At 45.9% G+C, this 20121-nt stretch overlaps 4 protein-coding genes across 8 annotated transcripts; 1 reads left to right on the top strand and 3 right to left on the bottom strand.

Moving 5' to 3' along the window:
- Nucleotides 1–109: 109 nt before the first annotated feature.
- On the bottom strand, nucleotides 110–1802 carry capslb (calcyphosine-like b). Of its 3 annotated transcripts, XM_087790808.1 has the most exons (5): nucleotides 1606–1700; nucleotides 1040–1177; nucleotides 592–769; nucleotides 315–524; nucleotides 110–248 (listed from the first exon to the last, which is right to left on the bottom strand). In XM_087790808.1, exons 2-5 carry the CDS (start codon nucleotides 1174–1176, stop codon nucleotides 147–149), a joined length of 627 nt encoding a protein of 208 aa, XP_087646934.1. In that variant the 5' UTR covers nucleotide 1177; nucleotides 1606–1700; the 3' UTR covers nucleotides 110–146. The 3 variants fall into 3 exon arrangements, with proteins under 3 accessions (XP_087646934.1, XP_087646936.1, XP_087646935.1); XM_087790809.1 differs by having other exon boundaries at nucleotides 131–524; nucleotides 1606–1802; XM_087790810.1 differs by lacking the exon at nucleotides 1606–1700 and having other exon boundaries at nucleotides 592–1170.
- On the bottom strand, nucleotides 1717–10723 carry lmbrd2b (LMBR1 domain containing 2b). Of its 3 annotated transcripts, none has more exons than XM_087790803.1 (18): nucleotides 10570–10723; nucleotides 10024–10220; nucleotides 9844–9950; nucleotides 9237–9332; nucleotides 9009–9176; nucleotides 8714–8924; nucleotides 8176–8250; nucleotides 7992–8105; nucleotides 6290–6473; nucleotides 6048–6229; nucleotides 5858–5991; nucleotides 5690–5795; nucleotides 4914–5011; nucleotides 4746–4849; nucleotides 4626–4672; nucleotides 4456–4564; nucleotides 2742–2868; nucleotides 1717–2674 (listed from the first exon to the last, which is right to left on the bottom strand). In XM_087790803.1, exons 2-18 carry the CDS (start codon nucleotides 10195–10197, stop codon nucleotides 2611–2613), a joined length of 2100 nt encoding a protein of 699 aa, XP_087646929.1. In that variant the 5' UTR covers nucleotides 10198–10220; nucleotides 10570–10723; the 3' UTR covers nucleotides 1717–2610. The 3 variants fall into 3 exon arrangements, with proteins under 3 accessions (XP_087646929.1, XP_087646930.1, XP_087646932.1); XM_087790804.1 differs by having other exon boundaries at nucleotides 10588–10702; XM_087790806.1 differs by lacking the exon at nucleotides 10570–10723 and adding an exon at nucleotides 10510–10524.
- A 1922-nt stretch (nucleotides 10724–12645) lies between these two features.
- On the top strand, nucleotides 12646–14175 carry LOC148079306 (protein phosphatase 1 regulatory subunit 3B-like). The gene is made up of 2 exons (XM_087790811.1): nucleotides 12646–12847; nucleotides 13214–14175. The coding sequence occupies exon 2, from the start codon at nucleotides 13237–13239 to the stop codon at nucleotides 14017–14019; it is 783 nt and encodes a 260-aa protein (XP_087646937.1). The 5' UTR covers nucleotides 12646–12847; nucleotides 13214–13236; the 3' UTR covers nucleotides 14020–14175.
- Nucleotides 14176–15019: 844 nt separating this feature from the next.
- mfhas1 (multifunctional ROCO family signaling regulator 1) lies at nucleotides 15020–19137 on the bottom strand. Its single transcript, XM_087790802.1, has 2 exons — nucleotides 16065–19137; nucleotides 15020–15312 (listed from the first exon to the last, which is right to left on the bottom strand). The coding sequence occupies exons 1-2, from the start codon at nucleotides 18913–18915 to the stop codon at nucleotides 15182–15184; spliced, it is 2982 nt and encodes a 993-aa protein (XP_087646928.1). The 5' UTR covers nucleotides 18916–19137; the 3' UTR covers nucleotides 15020–15181.
- Between the last annotated feature and the right edge of the window lie 984 nt (nucleotides 19138–20121).

The following is a 20121-nucleotide window of genomic DNA, read 5'->3' as shown; positions in this document are numbered from 1 at the left end:
CATCTTTATTTTGGATCTTCTGTAAATCATTTAGCCATTTCTTTCCATTTCTACTCGTATATAAGGCAGTGGGTCTAGAGAAGGGAGAGGGTCTTGGTACAGGGAAAGGGTCTGGAGCAGGGACATGGTCGGGGGTCTTGGCGGGTCTACAACCTCCAAGCTTTCTTCATCATCAACAGAAAGTAGGCATCGTTGTCGATGGAGGCGCTGACTCCGCTGTAGTAGTTGTAAAACTCCTCCAGGGACACCTACGAGCAGAAACACTTCATCAGGGATGTCGGCCTGGAATAACCGTCGCGTCCGTCTTCAGTCACCTTCCCGTCTTTGTCGTACGGCGAGTCAAAGTTGTCCAGGAAGCAGCGGAATACCTGCTCCTCGCTCCACTCTCCGTTCTGGTACTTGGGGTGGCTCTTGGCGTTGTAGACACCCTGCAGGTCCTCCACCGTCACCACGCCGTCCCCCGTCCTGTCCAGCTTCCTGAACGCCTGCTGAACCGTCGCCATCCTGGACCTGGACATGGGGGGCTAGTGGAACAATGAGGAAGGGGCAGGACACACCTGGAGAGGTTGCTGGGTCTAAACCTCAACTCACTCGCAGCGACACCAGGAACTCCTCGAAGTCGATGGTTCCGTTGCCGTCACGGTCAAACCCCTTGAACAGCTCGCTCACTTCCTGTTTGTCCATCACTAGGCCGAAGTCGTGCAGGCCTCGGCTCAGCTCGGCCAGGCTCAGCGAGCGGCTGCCGTCGTCGTCCATCACACGGAACACCCTGTCAGGCCCACACATCAATGTTGAAAGGTAACTAATGTGTTGTTTCAAGTGTCTCTTAAAATGATTCCGGAACTCTATTGTAGTCATCAGTATTAAAAAGTGCTTAATGATTACATCTGGCTGGAGGAGTGAAGCCATGATTACGTCATAGTGGACTCCGCTCTCGTAACCTCTCGTTCGCCCAGATTTCAGATTTCAAAAACGTGAGTCAGGAGAGTTTTTACATTAGTCGCCCTTTAAGGAAGTTGAAAAGACAACATCCGCTTACCTGCCCAGACCTTTGATCCCGGCCGAGCCTCGGGTCAGACACTGCAGCCGGACCCTCTCCATCGGGTCAGAAGACTTCCGCAGGTCCAGTCTGGCTTTTGTGGCCATCTCATGGTCGTGTCTTGAAGTACCTGCCATTCTGTGACAAGAAGCATTTAAGCTCGTGGCCGCTTCAACCTCAACACCTGAGTGTTTTTTATTAGCCTTATTGTTATAACCTGTAACTGTGTTGCTAAATAATGCAAATAAAGACTGAAGATATTATCTTTTTATACTATCAGGTGATGGCTCTTCAATCCAGGACTCCTTGTATCAGCAGTTATAAATGACGTCACACACGCGGGGAAAAAAGACTTCCCATGGAGAAATATTTTATAAATATATATAAATATTTATAACTGTCTGCACGCGTCACATCCGGAGTACTATTTGTGTTGATAAAGTCACCGCTTCCGTTTTCAAGTTCCTAAATGAGTAACAACTTTGTCACGAGGCTCACAAAATGTTTCCCGGTAAACAATAATTCGATCCGGACGATGACGTCACCATGTTTCAGCATCAACTCACCTGTCATCGACGATCGAAATGACTAGTTCAGGCGTCGATCCTTCCAAACATGGTGGTAACCATGGAGACAGACGCCCCCTGCCGGCCAAACAGTGATCAGACAAACGAGGGTCGGCAGAAAACCAAAAGTTTATTCCAGTCCGACCCGGAGTCACCCGCTGACCCGGCAGGATAAATACAGGTGAACACATTCTTAGAAAACCTTCCGGACTTATTTACAGCAGCAACAGTGAGTCAGTAACATATTTACAGTAAAACACAAGTGGAGAAACACAACAGCCTCGTCTTCTCGCACGCGTGGACCAGTGAGGCAACAACAAAAAGGACAGGAACCAGCGTGGAGGTCAAAGGTGACGTCCGAGGTCTGGACCAGAAGAACATCCAGTCAGTCGTGAGCGTAGATGTTGGCGTCGCCCCCAAGCATCGGGAGGGTTGGACTCGTGCGTGGAAGTAGATCAGTTCTCGAGAATATTGACTGGTTGAATTTAACATTTCAAATGTTAAAACTTTGGGGTTTTTTTATTGAAATTATGTTGTTTTAAGCATTAAATTTTGTTTTCTTTTAACAAGTGAAATCATTTCTATATAGAAAGGTTGCATTTGTTATATTGAATAATTTACGAAATGAAAATTAAATACTTTCAAAAAAATGTTTTTGAAAGTTTGATATTCCACTTCAAATTAAAAACGATTTTTTAATTGATAGCCTTATTGTCTGTTAGTACTATTATACCAAGATTTCAAATGAAATATAAAAGACTATTGTATATTGTATTTCAGAAAATACATATTTACTATTGGTATTAGAATTTCAAACTATGTAAGAAAAAAACAAAAAAAATCAACCTTTCAAAATACAAATGATTGAATTCATTTTTTTTTATAAATAAATAAAAACATATATTTAAAAAAAACTGATTTTCAATAAAGGATTCAAGTTTCAACATTTGAAATGTTAAATTCATTCTGATGCCACTGATGTACTTTCATACTCGGTTGTCATGGCTACACATCGTCGAAGATCCTGCTGCTGGACTTGGACATGGAGAGGTATCGCCCCCCGGTGTGCCTGAGAAGGAGAACACAGAGAGGTCTAGAAGCCGTCTGGTGGTGGAACGCCTGCTTTGAGAGTGGACCTGTTGGACTCCAGGTCAAGCGGGTCCTCGTTTGCAGCGTCTGCATTGAAGTCCAGGGGTTCAGCGTCCTGCAGCAGCTCCACTCGGTCACGTTCGGCTCGGGTTGTGCCGCGAGAGAACTTGGCCTCTGTGGAGACGAGCCGGCGTCAGACATCATGACTGTTGCTAGTGACCATTGATGAATACTAATGACCAGTGATTAATACTAGTGACCAGTGATTAATACTAGTGACCAGTGATTAATACTAGTGACCATTGATGAAGACTAGTGACCAGTGATTAATAGTAGTGACCAGTGATTAATACTAGGGACCATTGATGAAGACTAGTGACCAGTGATTAATACTAGTGACCAGTGATTAATACTAGGGACCATTGATGAAGACTAGTGACCAGTGATTAATACTAGTGACCAGTGATTAATACTAGGGACCATTGATGAAGACTAGTGACCAGTGATTAATACTATGGACCATTGATGAAGACTAGTGACCAGTGATGAAGACTAGTGACCAGTGATGAACACTAGTGACCATTGATGAAGACTAGTGACCAATGATTAATACTAGGGACCATTGATGAAGACTAGTGACCAGTGATTAATAGTAGTGACCAGTGATTAATACTAGGGACCATTGATGAAGACTAGTGACCAGTGATTAATACTAGTGACCAGTGATTAATACTAGGGACCATTGATGAAGACTAGTGACCAGTGATTAATACTATGGACCATTGATGAAGACTAGTGACCAGTGATGAAGACTAGTGACCAGTGACGAACACTAGTGACCATTGATGAAGACTAGTGACCAGTGATTAATACTAGGTACCATTGACGGAGACTAGTGACCATTGATGAAGACTAGTGACCAGTGATGAAGACTAGTAACCATTGATGAAGACTATTGACCATTGATGAAGGCGAATGACTAGTGATGAACACTAGTCTCTCCTCCATCAGGGACAACGCTCTCCACCCACTGCACCTGACCGTGGAGGAGCTGGCCAGCTCCTTCAGTGGCAGGCTCAGGCACCCCCAGTGTAGGACGGAGCGTTATAGAAGGTCCTTCATCCCAACTGGTGTCAGGATATTTAACTCTCTACTTTAAATATCCTGATGCTAATCCGTAGCGTGTTTTTCTTCTTGTGTGCTTTTTATTTTATTTTTTTTCCGTTTTTTATTTCTATTTTATTTTATTTTTTATTCTATTTTATTTTGTTAATAGTGTCAATTTCTAATTTTGTAAATAATTTGTATATTTTTAAGATCGTTTTTATTTTATTTTGTATTATCTCTTGTACTATTTCTTTCTCCTTGCACTTTATTTTCTTCCAACTGCGCTGTTGTGAAAGTGTGTTTCCCCTCTGGGGATGAATAAAGCCTTTCTATTCTTTCTATTCTATTCTAGTGACCATTGATGAAGACTAGTGGCCAGTGATTAATAGTAGTGGCCAGTGATTAATACTAGGGACCATTGATGAAGACTAGTTATGGAAACTAGTGATCATTGATGAAGACTAGTGACCAGTGACCATTGATAAATGCTAATGACCAATGATTAGTACTAGTGACCATTGATGAAGACTAGTGACCACTCATAAAAACTAGTGTCCAGTGATACTTACTAGTGACAAGATTAATCACTAATGACAATGCAAATTGGTGACCAGTGATAAAGACTAGTGACCAGTACTTCTGTTGAGAACTTACGCCGGGGGTTCTGTGGGGGGACGGTGTCGGAGTAGTTGGTCTCCTTCATCTCGTGGCTGCTTCGGTTCCGAAACTCGTCTCTTTGATTCCCGTAGCGTTCCTTCCACTCCTGTGACGGACAATGTTAGCGAACCCTCGTCCCAAACCAGCTCCACCAATCAGAGACTCACTCGTCGTCTGGTCTCGCCGTCTTCAGCTCGCTGACGCTTTCTTTTTTCTGTTTCCACACAAACACAATCTCATACTCAGACACACAAACATGGCGGCATCGCGGCGATGACGTCACCCACCTCTGCGAATTAACTCCTTCCCCTCGTCAATGAGGTCAGAGGTCATCTCGCTGTCGCCCACGAACTGCTGGAAGCCCAACAGGTTGAGACAGCGTGTGCCGAGGCTGAGGACAGAGAGAGAGACGGCTTCACTTCCTGTCTCACCACACGAGAGAGCGACAGGCTCACCTGAAGTATGTGGCCACGCACAAGATGACGATCAACATGGGATAGTAGATGTAGAAACCGTTGGCGATGAAGGAGAGCACACGCATGGAGCCCATGATCTGCACACACACATAAACACATGAACACACGCACACACACACATATACACACATACATACATTTACATATACAATAAACACACACAAACAAACACATGCACACGCAAATAGATACACACATATATGCGCACAAACATAAACGCATAGACACAGAAGTAAATACACAAACACACAAAAATAAACAGATGCACACACACACATAAATACACACAACCATAAACACAGGCAAACATACACACATTGATACACAGAAAAATAAACAAATGCACACACACAAACACAGATGGACACATACATACACAATTCACACAAATAAGATCGACACAAACATAAACAAATACACAATCAAAACAAAGACACACAAAACACATAGTCTTTAAATGTACAGGGTCAGAGGTCAGGTTGTCATATTGAATTCAATCATTTCTATCTTGAAATATATTGAATTCAATCATTTCTATCTTGAAATGATTGAATTCAATATGACAACCATAATTGAATGACAAAATTCTAATATTTTCTAAATTAATCATTTTATTTTCTAATTCCAATATTAAAAAATTAAATCCAATAAGTTTTAATAAAAAAATGTTGTGATCAAGTAGCTCGGTACTCTATTGATATTGTCCGTTGGCTCTATTAAATTTGCATGTCAGAGGTCAGAGGTCACAGGAGTACCGAGGTGTAGGCCGTCTGCTCCTTCTGTTGGTGGGAAATCGCAGAGTCCATGTGGATCAGACCCAGGAAGTTGAGACAGAGGGGCGGAGTCAGACGACAAAAGAGCCTGAGTGGAGAGGTGAGAGGTCAGTCAAAGGTCAGAGTTCAGAGGGCGAAAACGTCACCCACATGCCGCTGAACTGCAGGCTGTACGCGTCCGTCTGGTGATGCGGCGCCAGGTAGTAGTAGTTGAAGACTCGGATCCGGAACACGGTGGAGTAGACGCACGTGCACAGGAAGAAGATGGTCACGAAGCACGCCATCTGAGCAGGAAGTGACATCAGAGGAGGGTCACACACGCACACGGTGTGAACCTCACCTGGATGTAGAGGTAGTTGTAGTCCCGCTCAGCCAGCTGGATGAACACGGCGAACAGCGACAAGACGGGCCTGGTGCTGAAGAAGGTGCACTCGGACCAGACCACCGCCACGCTGAACATAGTCAGAACCACCGACAGCAGGCGGTAGAACCAGCGCTTCAGGAGACACTCCCAGTACCACTCTAAACACACACACACACCGGGTCAGGATGGGGAAGCTACCGGTACCGGAGCGGACCCACCTATGGTTGCTGTGTACACGTATCTGCTGAACCAGCCCGGCGGGTCAGAGGGCGGGAAACTGTGGATGAACTGGTGACACGAGCTGTTCTCATTCTTAGCAACGTCCTCCAGGTGCAGCGCCTCCTGCAGGAGGATCTGCCACTGCACTCTGGTCCGGTTGTGCCTCTGGACAGCATATATGACCTGCACACACATGTACACACATGTACACAATCAGACACACATGTACACAATCAGACACACATGTACACACATGTACACAATCAGACACACGTGTACACAATCAGACACACATGTACACACATGTACACACATGTACACAATCAAACACACACATGCACACACGTGTACACAATCAGACACACATGTACACACATGTACACACATGTACACAATCAGACACACATGTACACACATACACACAAGTGTAGACAATCAAACACACATGAACGCAAACATGTACACACATGTACACAATCAAACGCACATGTACACAATCAAACACACATGCACACACGTACACAATCAAACACACATGTACACACATGTAAACGTGTACAGAATCAAACACACATGTACACAATCAAACGCACATTTACACAATCAAACGCACATGTACCCAATCAAACACACATGCACACACGTACACACATACAGAATCAAACACACGCGTACAGAATCAAACACACATGTACACAATCAAACGCACATGTACACAATCAAACACAAACGTACACAATCAAACACACATGTACAGAATCAAAAATGCATGTACACAATCAAACACACATGTACACACATGTAAACATGTACAGAATCAAACACACATGTACACAATCAAACGCACATTTACACAATCAAACGCACATGTACCCAATCAAACACACATGCACACACGTACACAATCAAACACACATGTACATACATGTACACACGTACAGAATCAAACACACGCGTACAGAATCAAACACACATGTACACAATCAAACGCACATGTACAGAATCAAACACACACGTACACAATCAAACACACATGTACAGAATCAAAAATGCATGTACACAATCAAACACACATGTACACACATGTAAACATGTACAGAATCAAACACACATGTACACAATCAAAGCACATGTACACAATCAAACACACATGCACACACGTACACAATCAAACACACATGTACATACATGTACACACGTACAGAATCAAACACACGCGTACAGAATCAAACACACATGTACACAATCAAACGCACATGTACACAATCAAACACACACGTACACAATCAAACACACATTTTCAGAATCAAAAATGCATGTACACAATCAAACACACATGTACACGCAGAAACATAATTTGATTTAGTTTATGTTAAATTCTCAAAACGGTATGCAATTTATTTATATTTATTCTTATGGAATATTCCTTTTTTAATGAAGGTCTTTTTGTTACAAATTGTTTTTTTCTAGTGTCTTTTAAATGAGAATTTCTGCATCTCTTATATAGAATAGAAATTATATTTATTCTTTCTTTCTCTGCAGCCCCTTAACGGACCACTACCAGTCCCCAGACCCGGGGTTGGGACCCACTGACCTAGAGGATCGTGTAAGTGATGTTTGCTCTTTTTTTCCTATTGTCGTAATGAAAACATTAAATGAAAACACTGTTTGTGTGTCACACACACACACACACACACACACCTGCTTGTGCAGCTTGACCAGACTGCGCTCACTCGGGTAGGTGTTCTGTTTGTCGTCAAAGTCTTCGTAGTCGTCCATGTTCCGGCCCATCTTCTCCTGGTACTCCACCGGACACTGAGGGGAGGAGCCACGGAGCGGTGACGCAACACTCGGGTCACTCTGACCCTCCAGGCTACACACTCACCTTCCTCAGAACCGTGTCCACACACTTCCTGAGAGGATGATTGTACTTGATGCTCTCGCTGACCTTCCTCACCTCCTGCACGCCCGCACAGCACACACATAATAAACCTCGTCAGCATCATCTTTTGACTCTTTTCATTATATTTGTTGCCAATTTGTTGATTTTTGATGTTAATAACACAGAACTATAGCGGGTGAGAGAACAGAAAACACCATTAACAACATTTTAACATTGTGGAATTCTAGTTAAACCAGAAACTCTGGTTCAACTCGAAGTCTAGAATGTTAACTAGAAGATTGCGTTGAAGACCTACAGGTTTTCAATACAGATTTTCTTTAAAACAAATGAACTGTATGCAAGGATTCCATTTTTTAAAGATAAACTCTATTAATAGAACATATGGCATCATCACCAGCAACGACCTCAAACATAATTAAATGTGGTACAGCTTTAGAGTTTTGAACGTATTATTAAAGTAATCATTAACGTGGGAAAGTGAACCGACGCCTCGTGAATGAAGTGCTTTTGAATACAACACCTCCATCACGTCCTCCAGGTTCTCCTCGGCGTCCGCCTTCTCCGTCATCAGTTTGGAGGCCTTGAAATAGGTCTTGACCAACAGGTGATCGTGTCGGGCGGCGGTCCAGTAGGAGCGGGGGATCTCCACCAGCCCATAGCCCAGGAGCAGCACCAGCAGGAACAGACCCCAGGTGTTGGCCGCGGTGATGCCGATGGTCTGCAGCTCATACCTGCAGCACACGGGGGGGCGAGGAGAACCGGGTCAGAGGATCAGTCTGAAGGACTCGTTGGTCCTTGACCCGACAGGCGCTCACCAGGACAGGTGCCACTCTGGGTGGACGGCCACGTAGATGAGCAGGGAGCTGAAGAGCAGCAGGTAGGTGCCGTAATAGATGGCGTTCTCGATCAGGGCCGTCTTGATCTTGCCGGTGATGGAGAATCCTCCGGAGCGAGCGTACGACTGCATGAAGGGCAGCAGGAGCCTGCACAGACCGGGGTCACTACACTGTGCTGCTCCTGGACTCTGATGCCCTGATACTGACCAGGTGAGACACTGAGATGTCCAGTAGACCACCCTCCAGAAGACTGGCATGATGCCATCAGGGATGTAGCTCCAGGGTTTGTAGCACGACGCCGCTCTGCGGAGCAACACAAGTCAATGCTGACACACACATGGACAGTAGTTTGTAAGGTGTTAGAAAATATTGACACACTTGAATATTGACATGTTTTTCTTACGATACAGTATCAATATTCAACAGCACTGCAAGGTTGTTTGTTTAACTTTTAACTTTCAAACCATATTTCATTTTATCCTAATCATTGTATAGTTTATGTTTCAATAAAGTATGTATAAAATACAATAATTCAATTTCTTTTTTTTAACAATCAACAACAGCGTTAGTTCATTATTGAGTTGCCATTAAACTTAGGTCCTCCTCTGGCTAAAGGAACAACGAAACATGCGAGATCCTGGCGATGACTGAGGACGAGAGGATACAGTGACACAAGCAGCTTTTGAAGCTGATGTTTGGACATTGTGGTTTCAAAACAAATGAAACCAGTTACGCCGGAGTCAAGTACTCCGACGATACTACAAATATATCCTTGGTACTACAGTATCGCCTCTAGTAGTTTGTGTGTACAAACCCGTCTGCAGGCGCCTTCGATGTGTTAGCGATGCTACGGTTTGCCACTGGGGGGGTCAATGTGGGCGGGGTCTTCTGGTGGTCAATCACACACTGCTTGTAGATCGTCTGTCAACACACGTACAGTACACATGTAAAAAGGACTGCATTTGGGACGCGGTCCAAAACCCGAGCTACGGACCGTGGTGACGTCCAGCGGCAGGATGAAGACGATGAGGAAGCACAGGTACCAGGCCAGCAACGTGCCGAACAGGACCATGCGCTGCTGTTTCCGGAAATCTCCATAGCGGTGCAGCAGAAAGAGTGCCAAGAAGAAGACCACCACGATCTCCACACCCAGAGCTGCACCGCTCATGCTGCCCCCTCGATCAGCCGGACCTGTTCAGACACACATGCACACACACACACACACACACACACACACACACAGCCAGGCATACAGACACAGAACACACACACACGAAGGCATACATACATAGAACAGATACCCATGAGCTTAGCATCATAAACAGTTACAAATACATACATAACAGTTCAAATCTAAAACCAAAAAAAAGCGTTTTAATGTTGTAATGAATCTTCATGGCAGGTGTGACAAGTAACAGAGACAGGATAATAACACATATATTACAACGATGGAGATTTCTTCCTTTCATTCAATATCTACCGTTAGCATGTTAGCCTAGCATCCACTACGTAAACACAGGCATCTGACGTCGCATTATACCAGGTTGCGGACTCGCACTTGGTCGTGGGTTCCTACAGTCGAGAAGGTCGGTGGTTTCTGAGGTTCCCGCAGCCTGACAGTCGGAGGCTGCAACGGTGTTTTGGCAAAACAGCTGCGGACTCACTTCCTGGTGATCACTGGAGCAGTGACGTAGCACAACGACGGCGCGCATGCGTGTTCAAACCTGATGTTTTCTCACTGGAGTTCACATGTGCAGTCATGGGATGAATCACCCGTCGGTGACAGTCCCTCAAGTGATCGACAGGGGGCGACAGACATTATTCTGCCATTCACGCCCACTTCCTATAAGTCTGCATATCGACTTTAAATGAGTTACATCACCAAAAGAATTAAAGTACTTTAACTGAGTTCGTTTTTCTTTATATTTATTAAGTTTGCTAAAACATTTGTAAAATGTATTTACATTTTTTAGGACAAACACAAGTAAATATAGATTAATATTTAGCTGTTTAATGTTTTATTTTATATATTTTCAGATGGTAACATTGCATTTCTCAACACACTTTTTACAGTGAATTTTTTTTATTTGATTTTTATTTATTCTTTATACATTGGATTAATGTTTATTGTTTTTTTTATATTTCTTACATTCTATTTTTTAACGTTTTTTTACATGTATTATTTAAAGTGGATATTTTTCTTACATATACTTTTTTGACACACTGATACTGACTGAGTCAAGAAGTATCTTAAGACATTTTTATTCGTGCAGGCTTTTTCTTAATTTTCTAGGGACTGTTTTGTTTATCTCTATGTTGTAAGTAAGTAAGTAATTTTTATTTATATAGCGCTTTTCCAGACCAGGATCACAAAGCGCTTAAACAATCAAAACAATATTCAATAAAGTATATATTTTAAAGATCAAGATAAAACTGATAACACAACAGGAGTTCCAGAAAATCAAGGAAAAGCCTGAAAAAATAAAAACGTCTTAAGATGTTTCTTTCTTTTAAGTATTCATTTTAACTGTGTGTTCTCGTCTGGACTATTGTAACAGTTTGTTTTCATGTCTTAACAAGAAGGAGCTGTCTCGCCTGCAGTTGATTCAGAACTCTGCAGCGAGAATTCTGACCCGCTCTAGTAGAAGAACTCACATTTCTCCGATCCTTAAAACTCTTCACTGGCTTCCAGTTTCTTTCAGGATCAACTTTAAAATTCTGGTTCTTACTTTCAGATCTATTCATGGTCAGGCTCCTCCTTACATCACTGATCTGATCCAGCCTTACACCCCAGCTCGGTCTCTGAGGTCTGTGGATCAGAATCTACTTATGGTTCCACGCACACGGCTCAGGACCAGAGGAGAGAAATCTTTTCAGGCTGTTGCTCCTAAGCTTTGGAACAATCTTCCTCTCTCTTTGCGCTTGATGGAGTCTACTGACTCCTTTAAGAAACATCTTAAGACGTTTCTATTTGTGCAGGCTTTTCCTTGAATTTCTCGAACTCCTGTGTTGTTCTCGGTGTTGTCTTGATCTTTGAAGTATGTACTGTTTTGAGTATTGTTTTGATTGTTAAAGCGCTTTGTGACCCTGGTCTCGAAAAGCGCTATATAAATATATATTACTTACTTACTTACTTACTTACTTACTGAATTTATGTATGCATTGAAATATTTACAGTGCTTGAAATTGGATGGTTTTCCAAATTCAAATTTGGATTTTGATGCTGTTAAAAAAAATCAGTGTTGGAAAATCATATTCAAAGTCAGATGGCACACATTTACTTCAATAGAATTCCACCCATAGACGTCAGAAAAACTACAGGACCGACACTAAGACTTGAACGTATCACGTCAACTATGGTGCGCTTTACTGTCACCCACACGCGTGAGGGACAGTGAACGCACCATGAGTCGGGTTCAGAGTCTCAACCAGGCGTTTACAAATATTTGCTCCCTGATGTAAAAGTACGATAGATAGGCACAGTCTGAACCTCTTGGGCCTCCGTACTTCCCAACTCGCCCCGGGTTCACCTGGACGTTGACCTTTTCCCGGCTTTTGATTGGTTCGCGCGGTGCTGTTCATGCGAGCATGGCGTGAGCCAGCGTGTGCTGAAGGAGTGTGAGCTTCATGGGCTCCCGGCAGGTGTTGCGGCCGCGACACACCTGACGCAGGTGAAAGGAAACTGTGATGCACGTCGTCTGGGGACGCGGAACCGAACCTGATTTCTCCAGTCAAACTCCATTCTTCAGGGTGGGGGACACGCCCACTCCAACTTTTCCATCGACTTTCAGATTTAAAACCAAAAACTGACTTTATCGGTGAGTATTTTTTATTTGTATAGCGCTTTTCCAGACCAGGGTCACAAAGCGCTTAAACAATCAAAACAATATTCAATAAAGTATATACTTTAAAGATCAAGATAAAACTGATAACACAGCAGGAGTTCCAGAAAATCAAGGAAAAGCCTGAACAAATAAAAACGTCTTAAGATGTTTCTTGAAGGAGTCAGTAGATCCATCAAGCGCAATTGATTTTAGTCAAATTTTCGGTCACCTAAATAATTACGTGACTCCATCATTGAGTCATAGCCGTGACCCTGAACTGTAAAAAGAACTCATGACAGTAGATTCTCTTTCTACACAACTGCTCCCTCCAGGTTCTTTCAGTGTCTTGTGTCTTCCCAGGGTTCTGGTCTCTACTTTCCAACATGCCGGTGGAGGACACAGCGCTGTCCCTGTGCCACTCTCAGCAGGAGGCGTTTGCCTACAGACCCGCATGTGATCCCGACCCAAGTTTTCAGCGCCCCCGCCAGGCCGACCTCAGGAGAACCAAGAAGACCGTGACGTTCGCCGACCACCGAGGACTGTCGCTCACCCGGGTTAAAGTTTTCTCCCAGTTCAACGACCCCATCCACGTCCCCGCCTCCACGCTGCCCAGCGTCGAGCCGCCGCGACCGGCCGACGACGACCAGCTGGTCCTGGACTTCAGCCAGCCGGCGGCGGACTACCTGCACTTCCGGGAGAGTCTGGAGCGGAACCGCGTGAGTCTGGAGCGCTGCGTCCTGAAAGGGCGTACGCTGGTGGGGACCGTGAAGGTCCGGAACCTGTCCTTCGAGAAGTCGGTGAAGCTGCGCATCACGTTCGACTCGTGGAACAGTCACCGCGACGTGACGTGCAGCTACGAGAAGGACTCGTACCCGTCGTCCTACTGCGACACCTTCTCCTTCACGCTGCACCTGCCCGACCACCTGAACCCCGACGGGTGCGTGGAGTTCGCCGTCTTCTACCTTGTCGGCGAGCAGGAGTTCTGGGACAGTAACCACGGACGGAACTACCGCATCCTCTGGGCATCGCTGAGGGGGGCGAGCCGGGACCACCACACAAACCTTGGCATTCACTTTGACAGCTACGGCAGCCCGACGTGTTCCCACGGGATTTTCCCAGACTGGCCGAGTTACGCCGGCTACGAGCACATCGGACCGTACTATTGAGGACCGGGCCCGTCATGCTGCCTTTGAAATGTTTTAACAAATTTTAAGAAAAATAATTTAAGATGAATGTAAATATTTACCAGCAAGTCATGTGATGCAACAGTTTTAGGCGTTTTGTAAAAAGATTTGATCAATAAAGTGCTTTTAGAAACCCTCCCACCTGCTGACCTCAGGACCATTATGAGGGGTGTTAGTTATTACATTTAAAAATATATATTTCAGGATAATATTGAAGCAACTTTTGAGATTGACGAATTAAAAATCAAATGCTCTACACATATGGCCCGAATCAAATAATACGACCAAAGCATTTTCAATTAAAAAATTGAAAGCTTTTTTTTTTTACGGAAACCTTTTATCTGATATTAACTTGTCTTCTATTGAAGCAACTTTTTAAAGCATTGCATAATTAGGAAAAACACATTTGCCCAAACACTTTTCATTTTGTTTCAGGTTGGTTTCTATTGGAAGCAACTTCTATTCATTGGAAATATTTTTTTGATTGAAACAACATTTTAGGCAAGTTAATTAAAAAACGATTGAAAAGATAATTTTTCATTTAAACAAATGCCTTTTATTTAAAGGTTTTATTGAAGCAAATTATCTATTGGAAAAAAAAAAAAGTTGAAGCAACTTTATGCATTGGATAATCAAGACCACAAAAATATTGTTTAAACAAGACCTTAACACCTTTTATTAAAAAAAAACTGTTTTAATTTTGCAACTTTTATAAAGACAATGTCCTACCCATAATATGGATCACACACAAAAGATTTCTTCAATTTAAAAGTGCACCTTTTTTCTTTTAAATATCAACAATTTCTGGAAGCAACCTTTTATTCAATTGAAGCAACTCATTTTCTTTATAATGTTTTATGAATAATAAACAATTTCCCGAAGGAGACCTCAAGAGGGATCAATAAAGTTTTCTCTTATCTAAAAAAACAAAACTACCTAGCAACAGCGTTCTTTTGGAAGACAATTCCACTGAGAAGACAAGTTGAGAAAATATTCAGATTTTATTTGAGTTTCAGTAGAAAAGGAAGTGACGAAAGTGACAAAGATAAAGAATCAGCAGGACGGCGTCTGAAGAAGTGGCGCCCCCTGGTGTACGCAGTGATTGTGTGCATGGCTTTGGTTACGTAAATAAAAAGCAGGTGGATCACTCTGGACCTGAAATTGTAGTGACCGGGGCCGGTGGGTACAGCAGGGACACATGGATCCGCTCGGCTGGGTTTTTTGGACAACAGATCTCTGTGAGGAGGTGGGGGCGCTGTTCACCCAGCAGCTCGCCTGGAACACAACACGGTTGTTAGCGGCACATCAGACACACACTCGACAGTTGTTGTTCTGTGACAGCATTTGTTTGCAGTTTTATGACCAAGATAATCCTGAGCTGATCCTATGGTCATGTGACCTTATGAGCACCATCTATTTCTGTCTCTACTGACCACAGCCACAGGTCAGAGAGCACCTTGGATGTTCTGTTTATCACCGTCTTATGAATAAACATGTATAGAAGTTCCCTTGAAGGGTCTCTTCACACATGCCTAGTCCAGACCTTCTGTATGGAAGTATATCAGTGTTATCAGAATATGGAATAGTTGAATTAAACATTTCAAATGTTGAAACTGTTCATTCTTTACGCATTAAAAAGCTTTTTTATAACTGAATTTAACAATTTCTATATTGAAAGGTTGATTTCTTTCTTTTAAATGGTTTTTTTGTTTGATATTTTAATTCCAAGAATTTAAAAAAAAACATTTTCTAAAGTCAATATTACTTTAAGCCAATCACAGAGGCACGATTATACCAACATTTCATAGTTACGAATCAAAATATTGAATTTAGATCATTTGTTTTAACTATTAAAATGAGGATATCAATGTCAATCATAAAATCATTTATTTGATTGATTGTATTGATTAAATTATTTACACAAAAACAATAGATCTGTCGCAGATTCTTTTCATGTGGTTCCATTTTCAATCACAATATCAATACTTCATGCCGCGCACCAAAGATCTCACGACAAGGAGACTCACCCGGGAAGGCGTGGGGGGAACTGGACCCTCTCCGGAGGCACTTGGGACAGAGGATGTAGACGGAGTACACCAGGCCGGGCCACTCCTTCAGCAGCAGGTTCAGTTCTTGGAGAAGCGGCGCCACAGCCTGCCACGCCGTCCAGATGTCCGGCAACGCCGCCTGACTGCTGACGGACAAGGTGTCTCCCTGCTGGTGTCCCCCGTCTGAGCTGTGGCTGATCAACACCGGGACCTTCCCTCGATATGCCAGGACCTGACTTTTCCCATCGACCCGCTGCACCACATGACTGTTGATCTGGACACTGAGTCTGGTGAAGAGTCCCGGTGGGAACAGGAACGGGAAGACGTACTGGACGTGCAGCTGCTCCACCGGCAGGTGCTGGTAGAAGATGGCGGGCGCGGCCACCGGGCCCTCCTCCTCCATGCCCCCCTCGTAGCCGGGGAACTTGTACCAGACGGTGGCGCTGTTCTGCGACTGTCCGCGCGGCTTGTTGACGCAGTAGCACACGCCCATCTTCTCCAGCAGCTCCATGACGGCGTGAAGGTCCGGCCGGGTCTCGCTCAGGGGCCGCAGAAGCAGGCAAACCACGTCGGACGGCAGGAGTCCGTGACGCAGGAAGCCCTCCAGGTGGTGCTTCAGGTGGTCCGCCCGCAGCAGCTCCCCCTCCTGCACACACAAGCTATGTTCCAACAAGTCCAAGTCCTGCAGGAAGACATGGAGGAGCAGCAGGAACTGCGGGAGATTGTGGAAAACGTACTCCTTCAGCGTGGCCACCTCCTCAAAGTACAGCAGATTTCCAGACTCATGGAGGCACGACAGGGCTCCGAGGAGGCGCTCCTCAACGAGCCCGGCCTGCAGGCCCAGCTGCGTCGCCTCGCACCTGGAGAGCCACAGATCTTTGGGTTTATGGAGCAGCTCCTCCAGCAGCTGCCAGGACTTTGGTACGGCACGACTAAAGTTTGGGAAAATCTCCTGGTTCTCCGTGATCGACGCAACTTTTCTCCTCAGCCTCTGGATGTCCTGCCCGCCAGAACCTACACACAGCACCGGGGACAGAACCTGCAGCTGGTTGTCCAAGAGGAACTGCAGCCTTTTCCGTCGCTGTTGCAAGTTCTCGTCGGAGATGCCGTAGAACTGGAGGTGCGGGGAGCGGCAGCGTGTGCTGAAGCCCACCTCTAAAGCAGCGTCTACCTCACGTCTCTGCATCTCAAGCTCCCGTCGCTCCAGCCGCACCTGCAGACCGATCCTCCGGTGGATGTCCAGAACCTTCTCCTCCAGCTCCACGAACTGGCAGAGGTCTGCGTGAGTTCCCACCATGACCACGACCGCTCCGGGCAGTCTGCCGCCCAGCAGTCGCAGGAAGTGGCCGACCTGCGTCTGGAAGTGATCGGGTCGGTACGTGTGCAGGTTCACCACCAGAAGGAAGAGGGCGCCGTGCGACAGGAAGAACGGGGTCACCAGTCTGTAGTTTTCTTTCCCGCTCAAAACGTAAACCATGAATCTCAGATGGTTGTCAGAATCCCAATTCGTGACAGTGATCCCACCCTCTCCCTTTTCGCCGGGCGGCTCCCCCACCAGGTCGCACTTGAGCCGCCGTTTCCCGGCGCCGGCTTCGCCCATCAGTACCAGTTTGAGGCGCGAACCCACGGCGACCTGCAGGTGGGACAGCTTCTCCTGGTACGCAGCGATGTGAGGAATCCCCTTCATGCACACCTCGTAGGGAGGCTGGATGAGCGGGTTGTCCTTCACCTTCCAGATGTTGACGTGCGACAGATTCCCAAAGTGATCCGGAAGAACGGCCAGCTGGTTCCCCTGCAGCACCAGCTCCTCCAGCTGCCTGAGCTGGACGATGGCGTCGGGCAGGAAGGAGATGTTGTTGTTGTCCAGCCACAGGTTGACCAGGCGTTCCAGCTGCCCGATCTCCTCCGGAACCTCCGTGAGCTTGTTGCGACTCAGGTACAGTTCCTCCAGGCCCGGCACCCTCAGCAGCACCAGCGGGAAGTGGACGAAGTGGTTGGAAGACAAGTTGATCATCTTGAGTCTCTGCAGGTCCACGAACCCGGCGGGCAGGACGGCCAGATGGTTTCCGTCCAGCATCAGACTCTCCAGCTGGGTCAACCCGCAGATGGCGTCCGGCAGCGTGGACACGTGCAGGCCGCTGAGCCACAGGATCTTGATGCTACGCAGCCGCAGAACGTCCTCGGGAAAGACCTCGAACTTGTTCCCGGAGCAGTCCAGCTCTTCCAGCTCCTCCAGGTCCAGGATGGAAGGAGGGAACCGGTTCAACTTGTTGTGGTCGGCGTCCAGCGTCCGGAGGCGTCGAAGGTTGGAGAAGGACGACGGGAACTGCTGCAGGTCGTTGAAGCTGATGTCCAGCTCCTCCAGCTGCTGCAGCGCCCCCACCTGGTGGGGCAGCTGCTGGATCTTGTTGTGACTCACGCAGAGCTTCTGGAGGCGCTCGAGGAGGACCAGGTCACTGGGGAGGGTCCGCAGGTTGTTGTGGCTCATGTCCAGCTCCACCAGCCGGTCCAGCTCCAGCACCGGTCCCGGGACGCTCGAGAACTTGTTCCTGCGCAGGACAAGGGTGTGTAAGTGGGTCAGGGCGGAACCCAGGCCCAGTGGAAGCTCCCGCAGCGAGTTGTTGCCCAGGTTGAGGAGCTCGATCCCGGACAGGTCCTCCGGCAGGAGCAGCTGCTCCGCGGAGCAGAGAGTGAGCTGACGGAGGCCGCTGCGCAGCTTACGGGACCGGAGCGCCGCTTCTCTCCAGAACCGGGCCGTCTGGACTTTGTTGTCTTCCGTTTGGCCCGCATCCTCCTCCCCGTCCTCTTTGTTTTCAAGACGCGGTCTCATGGTGGAGCTGCTGGGATGCTAACGCTGCTAGCTCCTGTGTCTGCCGCATCCTCCTGCCCTCACAGGCGGCTCACGTGCTGCTGCTCTTCGGTTCCGGACCGAACCCGCTACAGGACCGTCCGACTCCCAAGGTCCGCATCACGTCAAGCCCAGGAGCTTCAGCGTGGACGCGGAAGTGTTCCCGGGATTGAGTGACGGCGCGTCACAGCCCTCCCTGCTCGACGGAGCGCGCGCCACTTTCACTTCCTGGCAGAGGTGACGTCACGGTCGGAGACTATACGAACTTCAACATGGATTTACAGTTTACTTCATAAATACTTGTAGAATATATATATATATATATATATATATATATATATATATAAATATCTTGAGCGAGAAGCGGTTTGTCTCACAACACTCTTTTTCAACCCAGCAGATGAATCACTCTTGTATATGTTCATCCAGCAGAAGGTGTGTCTCACTCTCAGGTTACTTCAGCACTCTTGCAGACCTGCCTCCGGGAAAAGCGTCTCACTCTTGTAGATGTTCCTCCAGCAGAAGAATGTATCACTCTAGATGTTCCTCCAGTAGCAGATGTGTCACTCTTTTAGATGTACCTCCAGCAGCAGGTAGATGTTCCTCCAGTAGCAGATGTATGACTATTTGAGATGTTCCTCCAGCAGCAGATGTATCACTCTTGTAGATGTTCCCCCAGTAGCAGATGTATCACTCTTATATATGTTCCTCCAGTAGCAGATGTATCACTCTTGTAGATGTTCCTCCAGTAGCAGATGTATCACTCTTATAGATGTTCCTCCAGTAGCAGATGTATCACTCTTGTAGATGTTCCCCCAGTAGCAGATGTATCACTCTTATATATGTTCCTCCAGTAGCAGATGTATCACTCTTGTAGATGTTCCTCCAGTAGCAGATGTATCACTCTTATAGATGTTCCTCCAGTAGCAGATGTATCACTCTTGTAGATGTTCCTCCAGCAGCAGATGTATCACTCTTTTAGATGTTCCTCCAGTAGCAGATGTATCACTCTTATAGATGTTATTCCAGCAGCAGATGTATCACTCTTGTAGATGTTCCTCCAGCAGCAGATGTATCACTCTTGTAGATGTTCCTCCAGCAGCAGATGTATCACTCTTGTAGATGTTATTCCAGTAGCAGATGTATCACTCTTATAGATGTTATTCCAGCAGCAGATGTATCACTCTT

Source organism: Callionymus lyra, chromosome 5 (genome assembly GCF_982586985.1).
Source record: "Callionymus lyra chromosome 5, fCalLyr1.hap1.1, whole genome shotgun sequence".
Lineage (NCBI taxonomy): Eukaryota > Metazoa > Chordata > Actinopteri > Syngnathiformes > Callionymidae > Callionymus > Callionymus lyra.
This window is presented reverse-complemented; position numbering and strand designations above follow the sequence as displayed.

Bases quoted from the DNA above. Each gene is read 5' to 3' on its own strand.
- capslb (XM_087790809.1), bottom strand. From the start codon at position 1,796: ATGTGTTCACCTGTATTTATCCTGCCGGGTCAGCGGGTGACTCCGGGT. The intron at 770-1,039 runs GTAAGCGGATGT...TGGGCCTGACAG, and splicing joins GGGATCAAAGGTCTGGGCAG to GGTGTTCCGTGTGATGGACG. The intron at 525-591 runs GTGAGTTGAGGT...TTGTTCCACTAG, and splicing joins AGTTCCTGGTGTCGCTGCGA to CCCCCCATGTCCAGGTCCAG.
- mfhas1 (XM_087790802.1), bottom strand. From the start codon at position 18,915: ATGAGACCGCGTCTTGAAAACAAAGAGGACGGGGAGGAGGATGCGGGC. The intron at 15,313-16,064 runs GTGAGTCTCCTT...GTTGTGTTCCAG, and splicing joins TTCCCCCCACGCCTTCCCGG to GCGAGCTGCTGGGTGAACAG.
- lmbrd2b (XM_087790803.1), bottom strand. From the start codon at position 10,197: ATGAGCGGTGCAGCTCTGGGTGTGGAGATCGTGGTGGTCTTCTTCTTG. The intron at 9,333-9,843 runs GTTTGTACACAC...GTTGCTCCGCAG, and splicing joins TCGAAGGCGCCTGCAGACGG to AGCGGCGTCGTGCTACAAAC. The intron at 6,474-7,991 runs GTGTGTGTGTGT...ATGTGTGTGCAG, and splicing joins TGGTCAAGCTGCACAAGCAG to GTCATATATGCTGTCCAGAG.
- LOC148079306 (XM_087790811.1), top strand. From the start codon at position 13,237: ATGCCGGTGGAGGACACAGCGCTGTCCCTGTGCCACTCTCAGCAGGAG.